Source organism: Puntigrus tetrazona, chromosome 9, assembly GCF_018831695.1.
Source record: "Puntigrus tetrazona isolate hp1 chromosome 9, ASM1883169v1, whole genome shotgun sequence".
Taxonomy (NCBI): Eukaryota; Metazoa; Chordata; class Actinopteri; order Cypriniformes; family Cyprinidae; genus Puntigrus; species Puntigrus tetrazona.
The window spans coordinates 12,116,885-12,131,253 of NC_056707.1; the positions used below are offsets into that span (position 1 = coordinate 12,116,885).

General features: G+C 35.8%; 2 protein-coding genes across 2 annotated transcripts in view; one reads left to right on the forward strand and one right to left on the reverse strand.

Moving 5' to 3' along the window:
- The window catches only part of gtdc1 (glycosyltransferase-like domain containing 1), a 103,831-nt gene that overhangs the window by 25,754 nt on the left and 63,708 nt on the right, over nt 1–14,369 (reverse strand). The window lies entirely within an intron of this gene.
- Nucleotides 5,347–14,369, forward strand: part of LOC122351360 (rho GTPase-activating protein 15-like) — a 33,743-nt gene continuing 24,720 nt past the window's right edge. The window contains 7 exon segments of the mRNA XM_043248390.1: nt 5,347–5,510; nt 8,797–8,941; nt 9,597–9,656; nt 9,946–10,007; nt 10,096–10,183; nt 11,105–11,179; nt 11,182–11,193. Of these exon segments, the coding sequence (XP_043104325.1) occupies nt 8,807–8,941; nt 9,597–9,656; nt 9,946–10,007; nt 10,096–10,183; nt 11,105–11,179; nt 11,182–11,193 (432 nt within the window). The 5' untranslated portion in view covers nt 5,347–5,510; nt 8,797–8,806.

The following is a 14,369-nucleotide window of genomic DNA, read 5'->3' on the forward strand; positions in this document are numbered from 1 at the left end:
CAAATCTACTGGACAACTATCCACTGCCCCAGGTGGTTTATGGATGCAGGTGGATAATCAGGTTTAACACCCACAAACACACACACACACACTGGGCAGGTGGTGCCCCAACCTGAAGCGCACACACACACACACACACACACACACACACACTGTTTTATCATAGTTAGAAGTCTAAATATTCACATATATTATAAAAAAAAAAAAAAAAAAAAAAATATATATATATATATATATATATATATATATATATATATATATATATATTTTTTTAGCTTTTTGTTTATGTGTATATTTTATCAGTTTAATTCATTCATTTGATTAAAAATGTAACATTTATTTTAAATGTATTTATATGTTTATATATTATTAGTTTTATAATAATTATATGAATTAATCATTATAGTAGTATTTTATACATTGCAGGAAAGTAAATATTTTAAGTAAACTGAATATGTGACTAAACCTGTTGTAACAAGGACCACAATTTGCATTCAAAAGGAAGTCCTGAGGTCATCATGTGGCCTGGCGGCAGGTGTTGTATATTCTCTCATGCATTGCATGCTGGTACTTATGTGCAGGTGACTCTGAGACCTGAGTCTGGTGGGGGTCATTTCAATTCCACTACCCCATCTTCTCTCTATTGTTTGCTGTCACCTCTTGGACTGTCAGTGTCAGATCAAAATGTATATATGATGGGTCACTGGAAAGCCACATTTTCCCAGCTTTTCTTTTCCATACAACGTTTCCTGTATATGTCAGAAAGAGGGTTGTTTCCTCTCAGAGGCTGTCATGCATGAAGCTCTTCCATCTTTGCTTTTCCCATGTTCTTTACTCACATGCCTGAAAGAGGACTGGAAAACTGCAGCATTAGTTTTATTGGCAATAAAATGCTGTGCTGCTGGCTGATCTATCTATCTCTCTATCTATCTATCTATCTATCTATCTATCTATCTATCTATCTATCTATCTATCTATCTATCTATCTATCTATCTATCATAATTACTATTTTATTCAAGTAAAATAACATTTTAGTCGATGACAAACCGACAATATATAAAAGGATTAAAATGTGTGATCATTTTTATTCCTGAGGTTGAACTTTATTCCATTTTTTAGTATTATCAGTTATTATTAACGTTTCAAAAAACTGTCCTTGTGTAAATCTGACAAGACAACAGTTTCCAATATGATGCAACAACGCAGTCTGCATTTTAGCTCCATGTTTTTGGTCATATGACGGATGAATAAAGCCCTTTTAAGTAGATGATAATATCTTTCTACCTCCTGTCCTGTCGATCGGACGATGATTAGAGAAACGGCTTTGTTAGAAAGAGAAAAAAAGGGGAGCGAGGAGAGTTCTAAGAAGAAGAGGTCAGAGTTCAAAGCTGTCGGGGGTCAGAGGCAGAAGTTTGCTTCTGTGACAAGATGAGCTGCATTGAGGAGATTTGACCTTCTGCGACCTTGCTGTCACACTGGACGTTTACTAGAGAGGCCGATGACTTTAATGGACTCCAACCTGAGCTCATTTGTGTGTGTGTGTGTGTGTGTGTGTGTGTGTGTGTGTAATATACTTTCCCCATTCAGGTTAAAGCTAAGAGAGAGAGACTCAACAGGCTAACTGAGAAAGTAAGTAGTCCTGACAAGGCAGGATATTAACAAGCCCACGTTTATGAATTCTGACATGTACATATAAACTTCACACATTTACATATGAAAACAAACGCATAGACATATCAAATGCAAATCGATTTCATTCCGTCTGTCTGGTTTTGGGAAAGAGAGCGGTAGGGTCGTGTATGTGTCAGCAGTGCTGTTCTGGACTCTGCTGCTCTCTAGTGGAGAACCAGACAAATCTGGCCAAGACAGGCAAACATTTCTGTTTGACATTTCAATACACATTTTTGGAGCAGATTGCTATTCATCATATATTCATGCCTACTGCATGAGTGTTAGTAACTGTGTGTGTGTTTGTTGTGAACGGGCGTTTCTACGTCAGACCTCATAGACCTGTCTGCACTGACTTGAGGGCTTCGTTTCCTGCCATTCAAACAACAGCCCTCTTCATTTCTGCTGCATTATAAAACACTCAGCACTGATGATTCACTCTATTAGTGACAATATTTCGCAGATGAATACGTTTTTAACAGACTCTTGCATGTACTTTGAATGTTCCTAACCATTTAGTAACATTAAAAACTGTTGTAATTAATTGGAATAATTACAAACAATTTCTGGAGTACAAAAAAATGGTTGCTTTTTGCAAAGCTGAATTTTTAACATCGTTGCCCCAGTCTTCAGTGTCACACGATCCTTCAAAAATCGTTGTAATATGATTTGTACTGTACAACTAAGCTCAAAAGGAACAGCTAGATTTCAGTTTGAATTTTCATGTAAGAACTTCACGCCTAGGTCAAGTCTAGTCTAGTCCAGTCAAATCTTCCACACATACGGTACATACATACGGGGAATTGAAATTGCGTTACTCTCGGACTCTAGGTGAACAATAAAAATATAAAAATTACAGCTAAATTAAAAAATAAACTATATATAAAGAACAACTATGCAATCACATACAGATATGGACAGTAGAAATAAAGTACATTCTTATACGAATTATTAAGACTTGAGGCCTTAATTTTTTTTTTTTTTTATCCCATTCTTCTCTATCCCCTCCTCCACTCAATCTCTCTTTCTCTTTGTCTGATCAAAGAGCCCCAGTTCTGTCAATGTGAGGTGCTGTTTGGGATTAACACACCTCTGGTTCAGGGTTTAATCTAGACTCAGACATGGGAACCAAGCGCACAGGCCATATGTCCCGGCGGAGACACAGAACGAGGTCTAACCACACCACCGGGCCTCGGCCTTAGACCTAAACACCTTTCTAAATATTCATGCCGAAAGGTGTTCCCCCGAAACCCCTCTCTTCTTATTTGCTCAGGGCTTTGTTTCCAAAGCTGCTTGTTTATCGAGGGGCTTAAAGATCCCGTTCACCTGTCCTCAACGGTAAAGAGAAAGAAAAAGCCTCTTCTCTTCCTCCGTCTCGTTTAGCCGTTCGCTCTCTCTCTGAGATGAAGCGACAGAGCAAACATACATCACACGGCAGAGGAGTTTGAGTGTGACCGGGCCGGCTATTCACCCTGCGTGTTTCATAAACAGTGGATTAACCCCACTCACACACAGCACCTCGCTCACAGGGTGACGCCCCTGCGGCCGTAATACAATCTGACATTGTTTGTGAACTCCAGCACATTCCTGCCTCTAATTCTCTTTCTGTCTAACCGTCCCGTTCCCCCTCCTGCACGCTGAAACATTAGCTCATGTCCACGCTTTCATTCTTTGGAGAAGGAAGGTTTGCCGATATGATTAATACAGGTCTTTGCGGGGATTTAGGAAGGGGGACAAAAGGATGGAAAAAAAAAAATCTTGATTCAGATCAAGTGAAATGCTTTTTAGCGATTGTCAAAAAAAGAAACGTAGAAGGATCAATTATGGTAACACTTTAGAATAGGTGAGACTCTTAAGTACAACTTTGTTACAAATTCTCTCATTTTCTGCTTATTAATAGTTAGTAAGGTAGTTGTTAAGTTTAGGCGTTGGGGAAAGATTAGGGACGCAGAATAAGGTCGTGCAGAATGAGACATTAATATTTGCTTGATTAGCGCTAATTAATGGCTAATATTCTAGCTAAATGCATGCCGATAAGCAACTAATAGGTTTGACTGTAAAATAAATAGTCACCTCAATTATCGAAGAAAAAGCAATTCGCACAGGTAATATAATATTATAAATATAAAGCGTATGTATGTTAATATACACACTATTGGTTAGACATTATTATTAACATTAATACACAGGATCTGTAATCTTTAAAATGCACATATCTTATAGTTCTGGCTATGCGCTTAGTAAGCAGTGGTTTTTGCCCTAAAGCAAGGTCTGACTTTTTGAAATTAAGCGGTATTTTATTTTGGTTTATCTGCAATGCATAATGCATTTGTGCAGCTTATTCGTTATAGTATCACATTACCTTCTTAGGCTGCTTTAAGCTCTACAAAAGACTTTACTGCTATACTTGCATGAGTGAATCTGACAAAGCCTGGTCATATTTTACCCTGAAATCGTATCACGAGGAGTCAAATTTTCCTTCATGCTTTAAGATATTATGGCTATCACATAACCAGCTATCATGTAGCCTCAGAAAGAAAATTCCAATAAGAAGAGCAATTCTTTGATCACGCTCTGATCTGATCTTTTTTCCGTGCAATCTTAACAGTGCATACGTTTAAGTTTATTACGGATTGATTTTTTAAACCTGTTATGTTGAAATAATGGCACAAAGCATTCACATTAAAACTAACCAAGTAATAAAAAGCACATTATGCCCGTGATCTAAATAGTGGCTATCATGAGATTCTCATTTTGTAAGTGAGTGTTTGTCTCCATCTAGTGGCCGAGTTCAAGTACACTACTTGTGTATTGTTTTTATTCAGTTTTGGTTGTATGTTACAGGTAAAGAAATACAGAAAATCACAAGTCAGTAACACAGATTTGGCTATATAATGTAATTTCATTTTTTGTTTTCTAGATACAATGAAGGTCACCATCTAGCGGCTTGCACTGTTACATTTAACCTCCTCAGATCGTTACTGTTTGATTTGAACCCTTTTAATTAAATTAACTTATAAATGGCTGTAAAAGAATCACTTTATAATGCAAACTTTTTTTATTACAGTATACACAATATTAATCTTTATTAAATAGATAATTAAATAAGGCATTAAACGAGCTTCTTCTTCCTCTTATAATACAGGTCACTTAGTTTACTTTTGTGCAAAATTAAAAAAGGCTAAGAGGGAAGAGAGGCTTCAAACCTCATGCTATTATTATATTTCCTGTATGAACTGTATTTCCTGAGTGAAACAGGGTTACCGATCATATATATATTTAAATATAAGCACAGCTAAAATGAAAATAATTGCAGTGAACTGGTTAGACGTATAAGAGAGAGAGAGAGAGAGAGAGAGAGAGAGAGAGAGAGAGAGAAAGCACAAATGAAACATCATCATTACATTTTATATTTGCTGCATCACAGTAAAACAATACAAAATACTTTACAATATGCATTATGTCAATCATATAGAAATCACTTCCTTCACGTAGACATGAAAAGAAAGTTATCTGGCCTCAAAACTAGGCCAGTTTTAACCAGTCATTATCTGTTTTACGTGGAGATATCTCAGGCTGAAATGGTGCTGATCTCCTTTCATCTGTTCTTGCGAGCTCACGGCGGCCATCTTGATTGAAACTGTGTGACGGGCCTCAGGAAGTGAAAAGTGTGTAATAGCAGAAGCCTCATGCATGCACTAATGCTCGCACTTCTTCGAGAGACGTAGAGTTTGTGTCCCATGTGACTTGTACACTTCCTCCAAACGATACTTTCTCTCTGTCTTTGCTGAAACAGGTTTTGAGCAGTTTTTTAACATTTTGGAATACGACAGAGAACCAGGTACGAGTGTCCACTTTATTCATTTTTTTCAGCAGCAGCAACAGTGAGAAATGATAGAGCATATGAAATGAACAGAGATGATGCGAGTGAAGAAATGTTTTCTGGGTGGCAGCTGGTTCATGAAGGCTTACTGATGGTCGCTTACATTTTCTCTGCACTTTGATTTCTTACAATTTTACTGCATATCAGGTAAAAAATGATATATTTAAAGGGGCAGATATGTTTTATTTTGCATGCAAATCTGTAGCAGTTTTCATGTACATACATTTAAATGCATATATACGCCATTATATGATATAATCGTTTTATTGACCTTGATATATGACAGTATGTAGAGTCAGAAGTTCTACATATTTTGTTTCTGAAATGTCTGATGAAAATATTAGACTCCATGTGAACTAAATAGTTTCCCTGAACTTCCCTGGCAAAATATTAGAACCGATCATTTTAATGTTTCAAATATAAGTAATGTCTTAAATGATAACTTTTAATGGAATAGAATTGCCTTATACAGAGGAGATTGCAAACAGATGCCCGCTGTTGAAACCATTGTAAAAAAAAAAAAAGGCAACATGTCATGCATCGCTGAAAGTGGCACTGTTTCCGTTGTGCCTTTTTTCTGAAGATTTATTTATTTCCTGTCATGCTAGCGTTTGCTATCACTGCCACAGTAGATTTAATGCTTTACCAACTACAGAAATGTTTTAAATAAATACACACATGGCTTTTGCGTCTTTGCGTCGTCTCAGATGGCCAAATAATAGTAATAAAAAGAAAACATTTAATACAATTAGGAAATATAAGTATGATTAGTTTTAGAACATGCTTAACAAAATGTGCTTTTGGCATCGTTCTGTAAATGTCCACTGATCTTGAGACGGTGATCAAGACGTGTTTACTGATTGACGAAAAAGAAAGTGACAAAAAGAAAGAAAGTAGACCAGCGGTTGACGCTGTCTGAAAACTGCTACAATAACACAAAAATGGCTGTCCGTGTGAAATACAGTGTAGAGATAGCAAAGGTCTGCTGTTTATTTTGAAGCAAACCATTTGACAAGTGAAGGCAAATGATCAAAACAGGAAAACCTTTAATTCAAGTTTGTGTGTGTATAGTAAGCGTTCATTTGATAACAGATAACTAAATAATAATTAAAGGGGTCATATGATGTGATATCTGTAGAGATAGTTCAAAGTTGACCAAAAAAGGATTTATTCCGCAGAACCTGATTTTACTGAGTGTGACGTGTTCCTGGATCAACATCTTTGTTGACCCTGGAACAACATTGTGAACAACCAATCAGATTGAAACAGTTTTTGTGTTTAGGCTTACAGTCAGTGTTTGGTGTTTGTGCAGCAGTCTCAAGCCTCTATCGTTAAATCAGTTTTTCAGGCATTACTAGTGGATAAGGTTAGGTTTAGTTGAAGAGATATGGTCAAGACTAACGTTTGGGATTAAAATATTGTTGCAGGGTCAACAAAATATGTTGACCTCAGCAAAACCAGGACGTGCTATTTATTTTATATAAAAGACGAGGCTGATCCAGCTGATCCAGACCGGTTAAAAGGCCTAATGAGAACACGGTCCAACATGTCTATGTCACTATGTGTAAATATTTGCATAATGCAGCCCATATGTCCAACTAAATAAAGAAGGCGTTATTTCAGTATGCGCAGTAGTGTTGATGCAGCCATGTCAGGAAAAGCTGTGTGCACTTTATTTGGCCTTCTGCAAGCGGATACAATTAGGAACCGTTAGGATTACTTACAACAATACAGCACTACACAGATGTTTGAATTAGCAAACCAATCAGAGCAGACTGTGCTTGCTGGAAGGAGGGGCTTTGTACAAAATAACGTGTTTGAGAGCATAGAGGGGTTACAATAATGTACAGTATTAATAAAATGTTTTTTGAACATTGAAGCATGTCAACATATTCTGTTACCTCAGATGCTGAGAAAAAAGCATGACAGATGAGTTCCTCCACTCGATGGTGCAATGACTGGTGTTGAAACTTTCACAAGAAACATTTGACATACAAATTTGCTTACAGACAGCAAAATAAATAATGACACAATACTGAAATATGTCAAAGAAAACAACTTAATTTAGTATTTATATATCACTATGTAAAACCATTTTATAAAAGCTGAAATTGTAGCTTAGATGAAAATGATTGTGAATTTATTGAAAAAAAAATTATTAATGTGACTGAACTGTAATGGAACTGACTGCAATTCTGTGATGTCTGTGAAGTTTTTTGAAAAAGATTCGCATTAAAAGATCGTTTTAATTCTTCAAAAACAACTCGTGCTATTTAAGACTAGGGCTCGTTGCCACACAGGAAGTTGTCACCAGACCTACTAATGCGCAAATGTAATGTATGTAATTTCCATGGTGAAGTAAAAACATACATGAAACATATCATTTAGAACAATTTCATATATTAACCCACCAATATTAACCAATAGACCAATATTAAATAAATACATAAAAGTTAAAACTATATTGTATATATATATATATATTATATATATATATATATATATATATATATATATATATATATATATATATATATATATATATATATATATATATTCCAATTAATCACAAAGTTTTTGTTGTTGTTTTGACTAGGTAAAAATAAAATTAAAATCTCTCTCTCTCTCTCTCTCTCTCTCTCTCTCTCTCTCTCTATATATATATATATATATATATATATATATATATACATATATGTGTGTGTGTGTGTATTTGTATAAACATAAATATTATTAACATAATATTTTGTCTTCATACAGGACAAAAAATGACACAATATTGCAATATGTCAAAAGAAATCAATCAATATCTATCTATATCTATATCTATATCTATATCTATATCTATACATATATATATATATATATATATATATATATATATATATATATATAGTCTATATCATATATATCTGTTTATAGGTGACATATATAGGGCAATACATGTCATATATTATTAAAATAATTTGCCTTTTAAACATGTAAACACAAAATCACAATGGAATGCATTCAGAAAAGAGTCAAATATAAAATTAATTATATTTAATTAATTATATTAAAAAGAATTTTTAACAAGGGGTTGAAATGTGTTCTCAGAATAGGTGCAGTATTAGGTTGGCAGCAAGTTGTCACATGCTTTATTTGTTGTAACGTAATTATTGAATGTTTTGATTATTTTTTGGTGTCTGACTCATGCACAGCCAAACGACTGATTTTGTATTATTGCTATATTTTTTTTTCTCAGTATCACAGCGATGCAGAAGCAGCCAGCAATGGTGCTTCCTGGAGCCGTTCAGATGAGAATAAAGAACTCTCAAAGCAGCTCCGGAGAGAGACTCAGCCAGACAAAGTCTATGGTCCTACCAGAACCTGACACACTACAGAAACCTGTGAGCATGAGCGCAATCACACAGTCCAGGACCAATTACATGATTTTATGCCACTGTGTCTATTCTGAAAATTCATGCTGCAGGAGTGTGGGTAACTGCATTACACGCAACAGCTAATTTGCAGCTTCCTGTTGCACTGGCTGTTTTTAGAAACGCACACAGAACAGCAGAGGGCAGGCCAGCACTGCTGCTTTCACTGCTGGGAAAATCTAGCCATTTTCACCAATCGAAAAAACTGCAACACAGAACATGCACTGCATCTGTGTTGCTTGTTACTCTTATAATAATTGTGTGTCATAGTCTGTACATTTCTATCACACCTAAAAATTACCAAAACAAGTCAGAATTATGACGGAATATTAAATGCTGAATTGAATATTAGATCACTTACAAATAGGAAAATCTTGTAAACACGCACGTACATTGAGTTTTGTGCAGTGATTGTAGAAAACAAACCACAAACTGGGAGAAATCAAATAACCTGATAAGACGTGTTCTGTAGTTAACAGAATGTTGTATAACATGAAACATTTAAATAAGTAAATCAATTTTACATTACAAAAATTTTTAGTCATAACTTAGTCCATAATTTCAATCAGGCAACAGAATACTGGGGTGAGAGATATTCATTTAGCAACACATGCTCTTTTTTCAGATGAACCGTCACCGGAGGAACCAGTCTCAGCATAACGTTGAAGGCTCTGTCGGGCTGCAGGTATGATCTGTCGTACCTCCTCTATTGCCACGTGCCAACTTGGTTTTTAAATGTGACAATGAAAAAGACCCTGCGAAGTTAAATATGAAATAATAATGATTTTGAAAAACAGAAGTCTGAGCTGTGTTAACTGAATTTAGTATTACATTACACAATAAATTCAAAGACTTATTTCAAAACTCCCTATAATTTTTTTTTTAATCAGTAAAATAAATGAAAATGCAGCAGCCTACCAGACCATTTTTAAAATCTGGAAGATTTTTTTTGCGTGTTTGTGTGCTCTTTACAGACTATTTTAAAAGGAGAATATCTGAACAAAGCCAAAATTTCTGAAGGAGGAAAGAAATTACGGTTTGTCTGTCTATGTCAATCAATCAGTCTATCCATCAGTTGTTCTCTGTCCGTCTGTCTACAAGACTGACATTTTAAATTTTCACAGGAAAAACTGGACTTCAACCTGGGTTGTTCTTTGCTCCAATCAGCTGTTGTTCTATAAAGAGAGCAAACAAGAAGCCGTCGCAAATTTGGTACGGCCACAAGACATATTTATACATACACACACACACACACACACACACACACACACACACACACACACACACACACACACACACACACACACAACCAAGAACAGCTGCACTGCACCTGTATTTAGGTTAAACCAAAAAACGTCAAACAGATAAATCCGGCCTTTATAACAACATAAATAAATGCGCAAAATCGTGAAACTGAAACATAAAATAAACAGCAGAATTTAATGAATAGCTACAGATGTGCATTAAGCAGCATAACTGTTAGCGACTGGGTGGGGAAGCATAATGATTTCCATATTTGTCTCACTTCTTAACTTCTCCTTTGATCCCAGACTATTTAAAACACTGCTGAAAAAAGAAATATTTACCCGTCATGCACGGGACTCTCAGCCGTATTATTATTCTGCTGATTTGGGCAGCATGTGGCCACGATAGAGACAGGAGGCTCGGATGAGGAGAGCTTTGCTACCTTCGCAGGCCTGTCGTGCTTGTAAATGGTATGTCGAGGCCATCGATGGGGTCAACTCATATTAGTTTCAACATCACTCATGGTCAAGTGGCCATAAAGCCCCCGAGCTCTCTGCCATTTCTGTGGGCAATACACACAGAGGTCATTAGGATGAAGTTAAGTATTTTTGCCACCTCATTAAAACTGTAGGACTGTATGAAAAGCCCCTTTACTGACGTGGAGCCTTTTACGTCTTCTGCCGCTTTCGCATGCAAAGCATTTTAAATATAAATGTGAAAATCTCCTGACAAATGCGATCTATTATTCTATAATATCAGGTGATCTGTCCCGTATCAAAACATTCAGTGGTTTGTTATTTCACAGAGTCACGTAAGAGACACGAGAAACGTGGTGTTTCTATTTAGTGTCTTGGCAAACGTGTTCGGATAATTGTACTTTCTCCACAGAAACCAGGTGGTAAACCAGATGGTGTGGATCTGTGTGGGGCTATAATCGAGTGGACAACAGAGAAATCCAGTCGAAAAACGTGATTCAGGTAGGACAGTGGGACGCGATGAGTCAAAGTTCATCCCTTCATCTGTTTATCATCCATTAGAACAAGAAAAAGTATGCAAATGCTAATAATTGCACTTGAATCTATAATATATAATGTAGATTGTCTTCATAGAGAAGTCATCTCAGGCTTCCTGCTTCATCTCTAATAATTTATCTCAAAGTTCAAACTTTGTTAGATTCACAAAGTTGCTCAGTACATTTTATGAGGTCTCGAGGGATCGAAACGTCTACAGAGGAGACCTATTGCTTAGCCTTCAAGGCTTTCACCAGACCTGCGTCGCAAGAACTGTCGGAGTTGGTGTCATACCTCTCAAAAACCTTCAAGAAAAAAAATAAGCAGTCTTTTATCTGCTCACAATGCCTGGATGGATCTTTCAGGGTATGGGGTTTTTTAACATCCAAAAGCATTTCCTGACGTTTCTGTCCAGTCATTGTTGTCGTGAAGACTTTTCATTAGGATTTATGTAAAGCAAGATAATCTTTCGACTGGTGTTTTGGGTGATCCAAATGCTTATCAATAAACTGATAGCAGAGTTAGCTCGCATAATGAGGTAAGCGAGGATAAAAGTCGATTTCATCGCGATCTCATCGCGCACTTATAATATCTTATCGCTGCCACTGTACTTGCTGTCCAGTATTTTGCTCAGAAATCTTTTTTTTTTTTTCTGCAGGAGAGATTAAAAAGGCATTAAACAGTAATCTTAAATAATCCCAAACTCTCACACAGAAAAAGTGCTTGTAATGACGGTACCAAGCCATTTCGTAGTCTGCCACCGCTGTCAATCAACCTCAACCGGGATTAGAAATTAGTGTGGAGGCTCGTTAATTCAGCAGCGTTGAGAGTTAGATTTGCAATCTGTGAGGCATTCAGTCGAGGTCTCGAAGATCTGCTCGGCTTAGGGCAAGACAAAACACTTGTGTCAGATGAGGGATAGTTGTGATTAAGGAAGTTCACGTTCTTTCATTGGAGGTTTTGATCAGTGTCTTAAGCATCTGGAGTTGACTTTCATTCCTTTTTGTGCTTCTGTCACTGCAGATATTAACCTTAAATGCTGGTGCAGAGCCTTATATCTCTACTAATACCAGGATTACAGCATTTATCAGTTGAAACTTAGCAGCCTCAAATCGCTATCGCAACATTGGAGGTGCTGTATTTAGCGTTTTGGCAAATTAACATTTAAAATGACTATAAATTTGGAAATTGTGCACAATTGAGCAAAGGACTAGGATGTAACTTTTGACACAAACTGTTGTTTGGAAGTTTGGGGTCAATACGATTTTTTTATGTTTTTTTTTTTTCTCAGCTTCATTCATTTGATCACAAATACGATTAAAACAGCAATGCTGTAAAATGTTACTGCAATTTAAAACAGTTGTCTTTATTTAAATGTATTACTATTTATGTTATTTAGTGATAATTTAAAGCTTATTTTTAGCTGTTTAACAGTGTCACATGATTTTTTCTGAAATTATTGTAATATGCCGATTTGCTATTTTTCATATCGGAAACAATGTTACAATTTCTCCCCAAAATTCTCTGAGAAATATTATAGTTTAGCATTTTTTGACACAGAAAACCTTTGAAGTATTGTAAATGTCTTCACTGTCACTTTTGATCAATGCGATCTTCCATTCTCCTGTGATGTGTGGCAAAACACACAGCGTTTATTTATGTCAAGCATCGAGTAAAAATCAAGATGCACTTCGTCTCTTCTTGAACTAAGAATCTCCTTCACTAGAAATTCTCATCATGCTGTTGTTCAGTGGTTTGACTCACACAGCCTTTCTGGTTCATTTAAAAGGGTTATGAACTCAGGGAGCAATATGCATTTATCACTTTCAAGGCTCCACAAAACTAAATCTGTTTTCCTACGCACAGATGAAACTCTAGAGCTGCTGAAAACACCATGTTTCTTTTAAAGAAAGACCTCTGAAACAACTGATTCAAGCATGTATTCACTTATACACATATGTGCAAATCACATCAAACTTAACACAGAACTAAAATGAATTTCTAATTTGATCATTTGTATAGTCTTGAAGTGATAATTCAACCTAAATTTTGAATTCTGCCATCATTTACTTACCTTTATTTCACTCACCTTTATACTATTATAGTATTTTTTATTTTTCTATTTGTATATTTTTCAGGACGTTATTTTTATTAGTTTATATATATATATATATATATATATATATATATATATATATATATATATATATATATGTTCTCAGCATACATTACTCATCCATTATTTATATTTTTTTAACAATATCAACACTGTTTCCAAACCTGTATGACTTTCTTTCTGCTATTGAAAACTTGAAAACAAAGGTTTTTTTTTTTTTGCCTTTACAACTGAAAATAACGTGGTTCAATATTTTTTCCATACAAGTCTGTATTCAACTTCATTTTGGACCCCACTGACAGTTCAAACATATAAAATATCTGCTTTTGTTTTTTGCAGCTGAAAGAAAGCTGTACAAGTTTTGAACTGCATAAGGGACAGAGCAAACAATGACAGAAATCTTACCTGTGAGAAACAAATCAAATACAGATTATTTTTCTTGCACTAAACAACCCACGGAAAAGTATTATCTTCCAAAACATTCATCCTGAAAACCAAAGAGCTTTCCCGCACAGCCTATCAGTTTTCAATACAGCAGGAAACAAAAAAAGTCAGACAATGGAAATCCATGTCTCATCGTGTCGGCGTTTGCGTCACCTGCGTGAAAAAGACTATCAAATCCAGCAATCCTGTTACACAAAAGCGAGTGCACTAAGACCTTACAACTGTCTCGTATTATTGACAATAGGTGCCTGGCATGAGTGTTTGAGAATCAAGAGGAAACATCTGAGGCTGATTGAAATATCATATGCCGGCATGTGGCGTCAAGCTGTAGAGACAGCAGAGCTAAAACTCAAACCGTTACACTGTCCTTTCACCTGTAGTTTTACATTTTCTCTTTGTGTGTATCATAAACGACAACAATAAACTATAAGTGGATGGTATTATGGTTTAAAACATAACATTAGTTAAAGCTGGAATCTTTGACTGAACTCAGTGAGACAGAACGAATAAAACCTCCCTTAAAAAATGGGCAGAGAATAAGCAGCAATTATGAACCAATTTGCACCATTTGGAATGAGGCCAG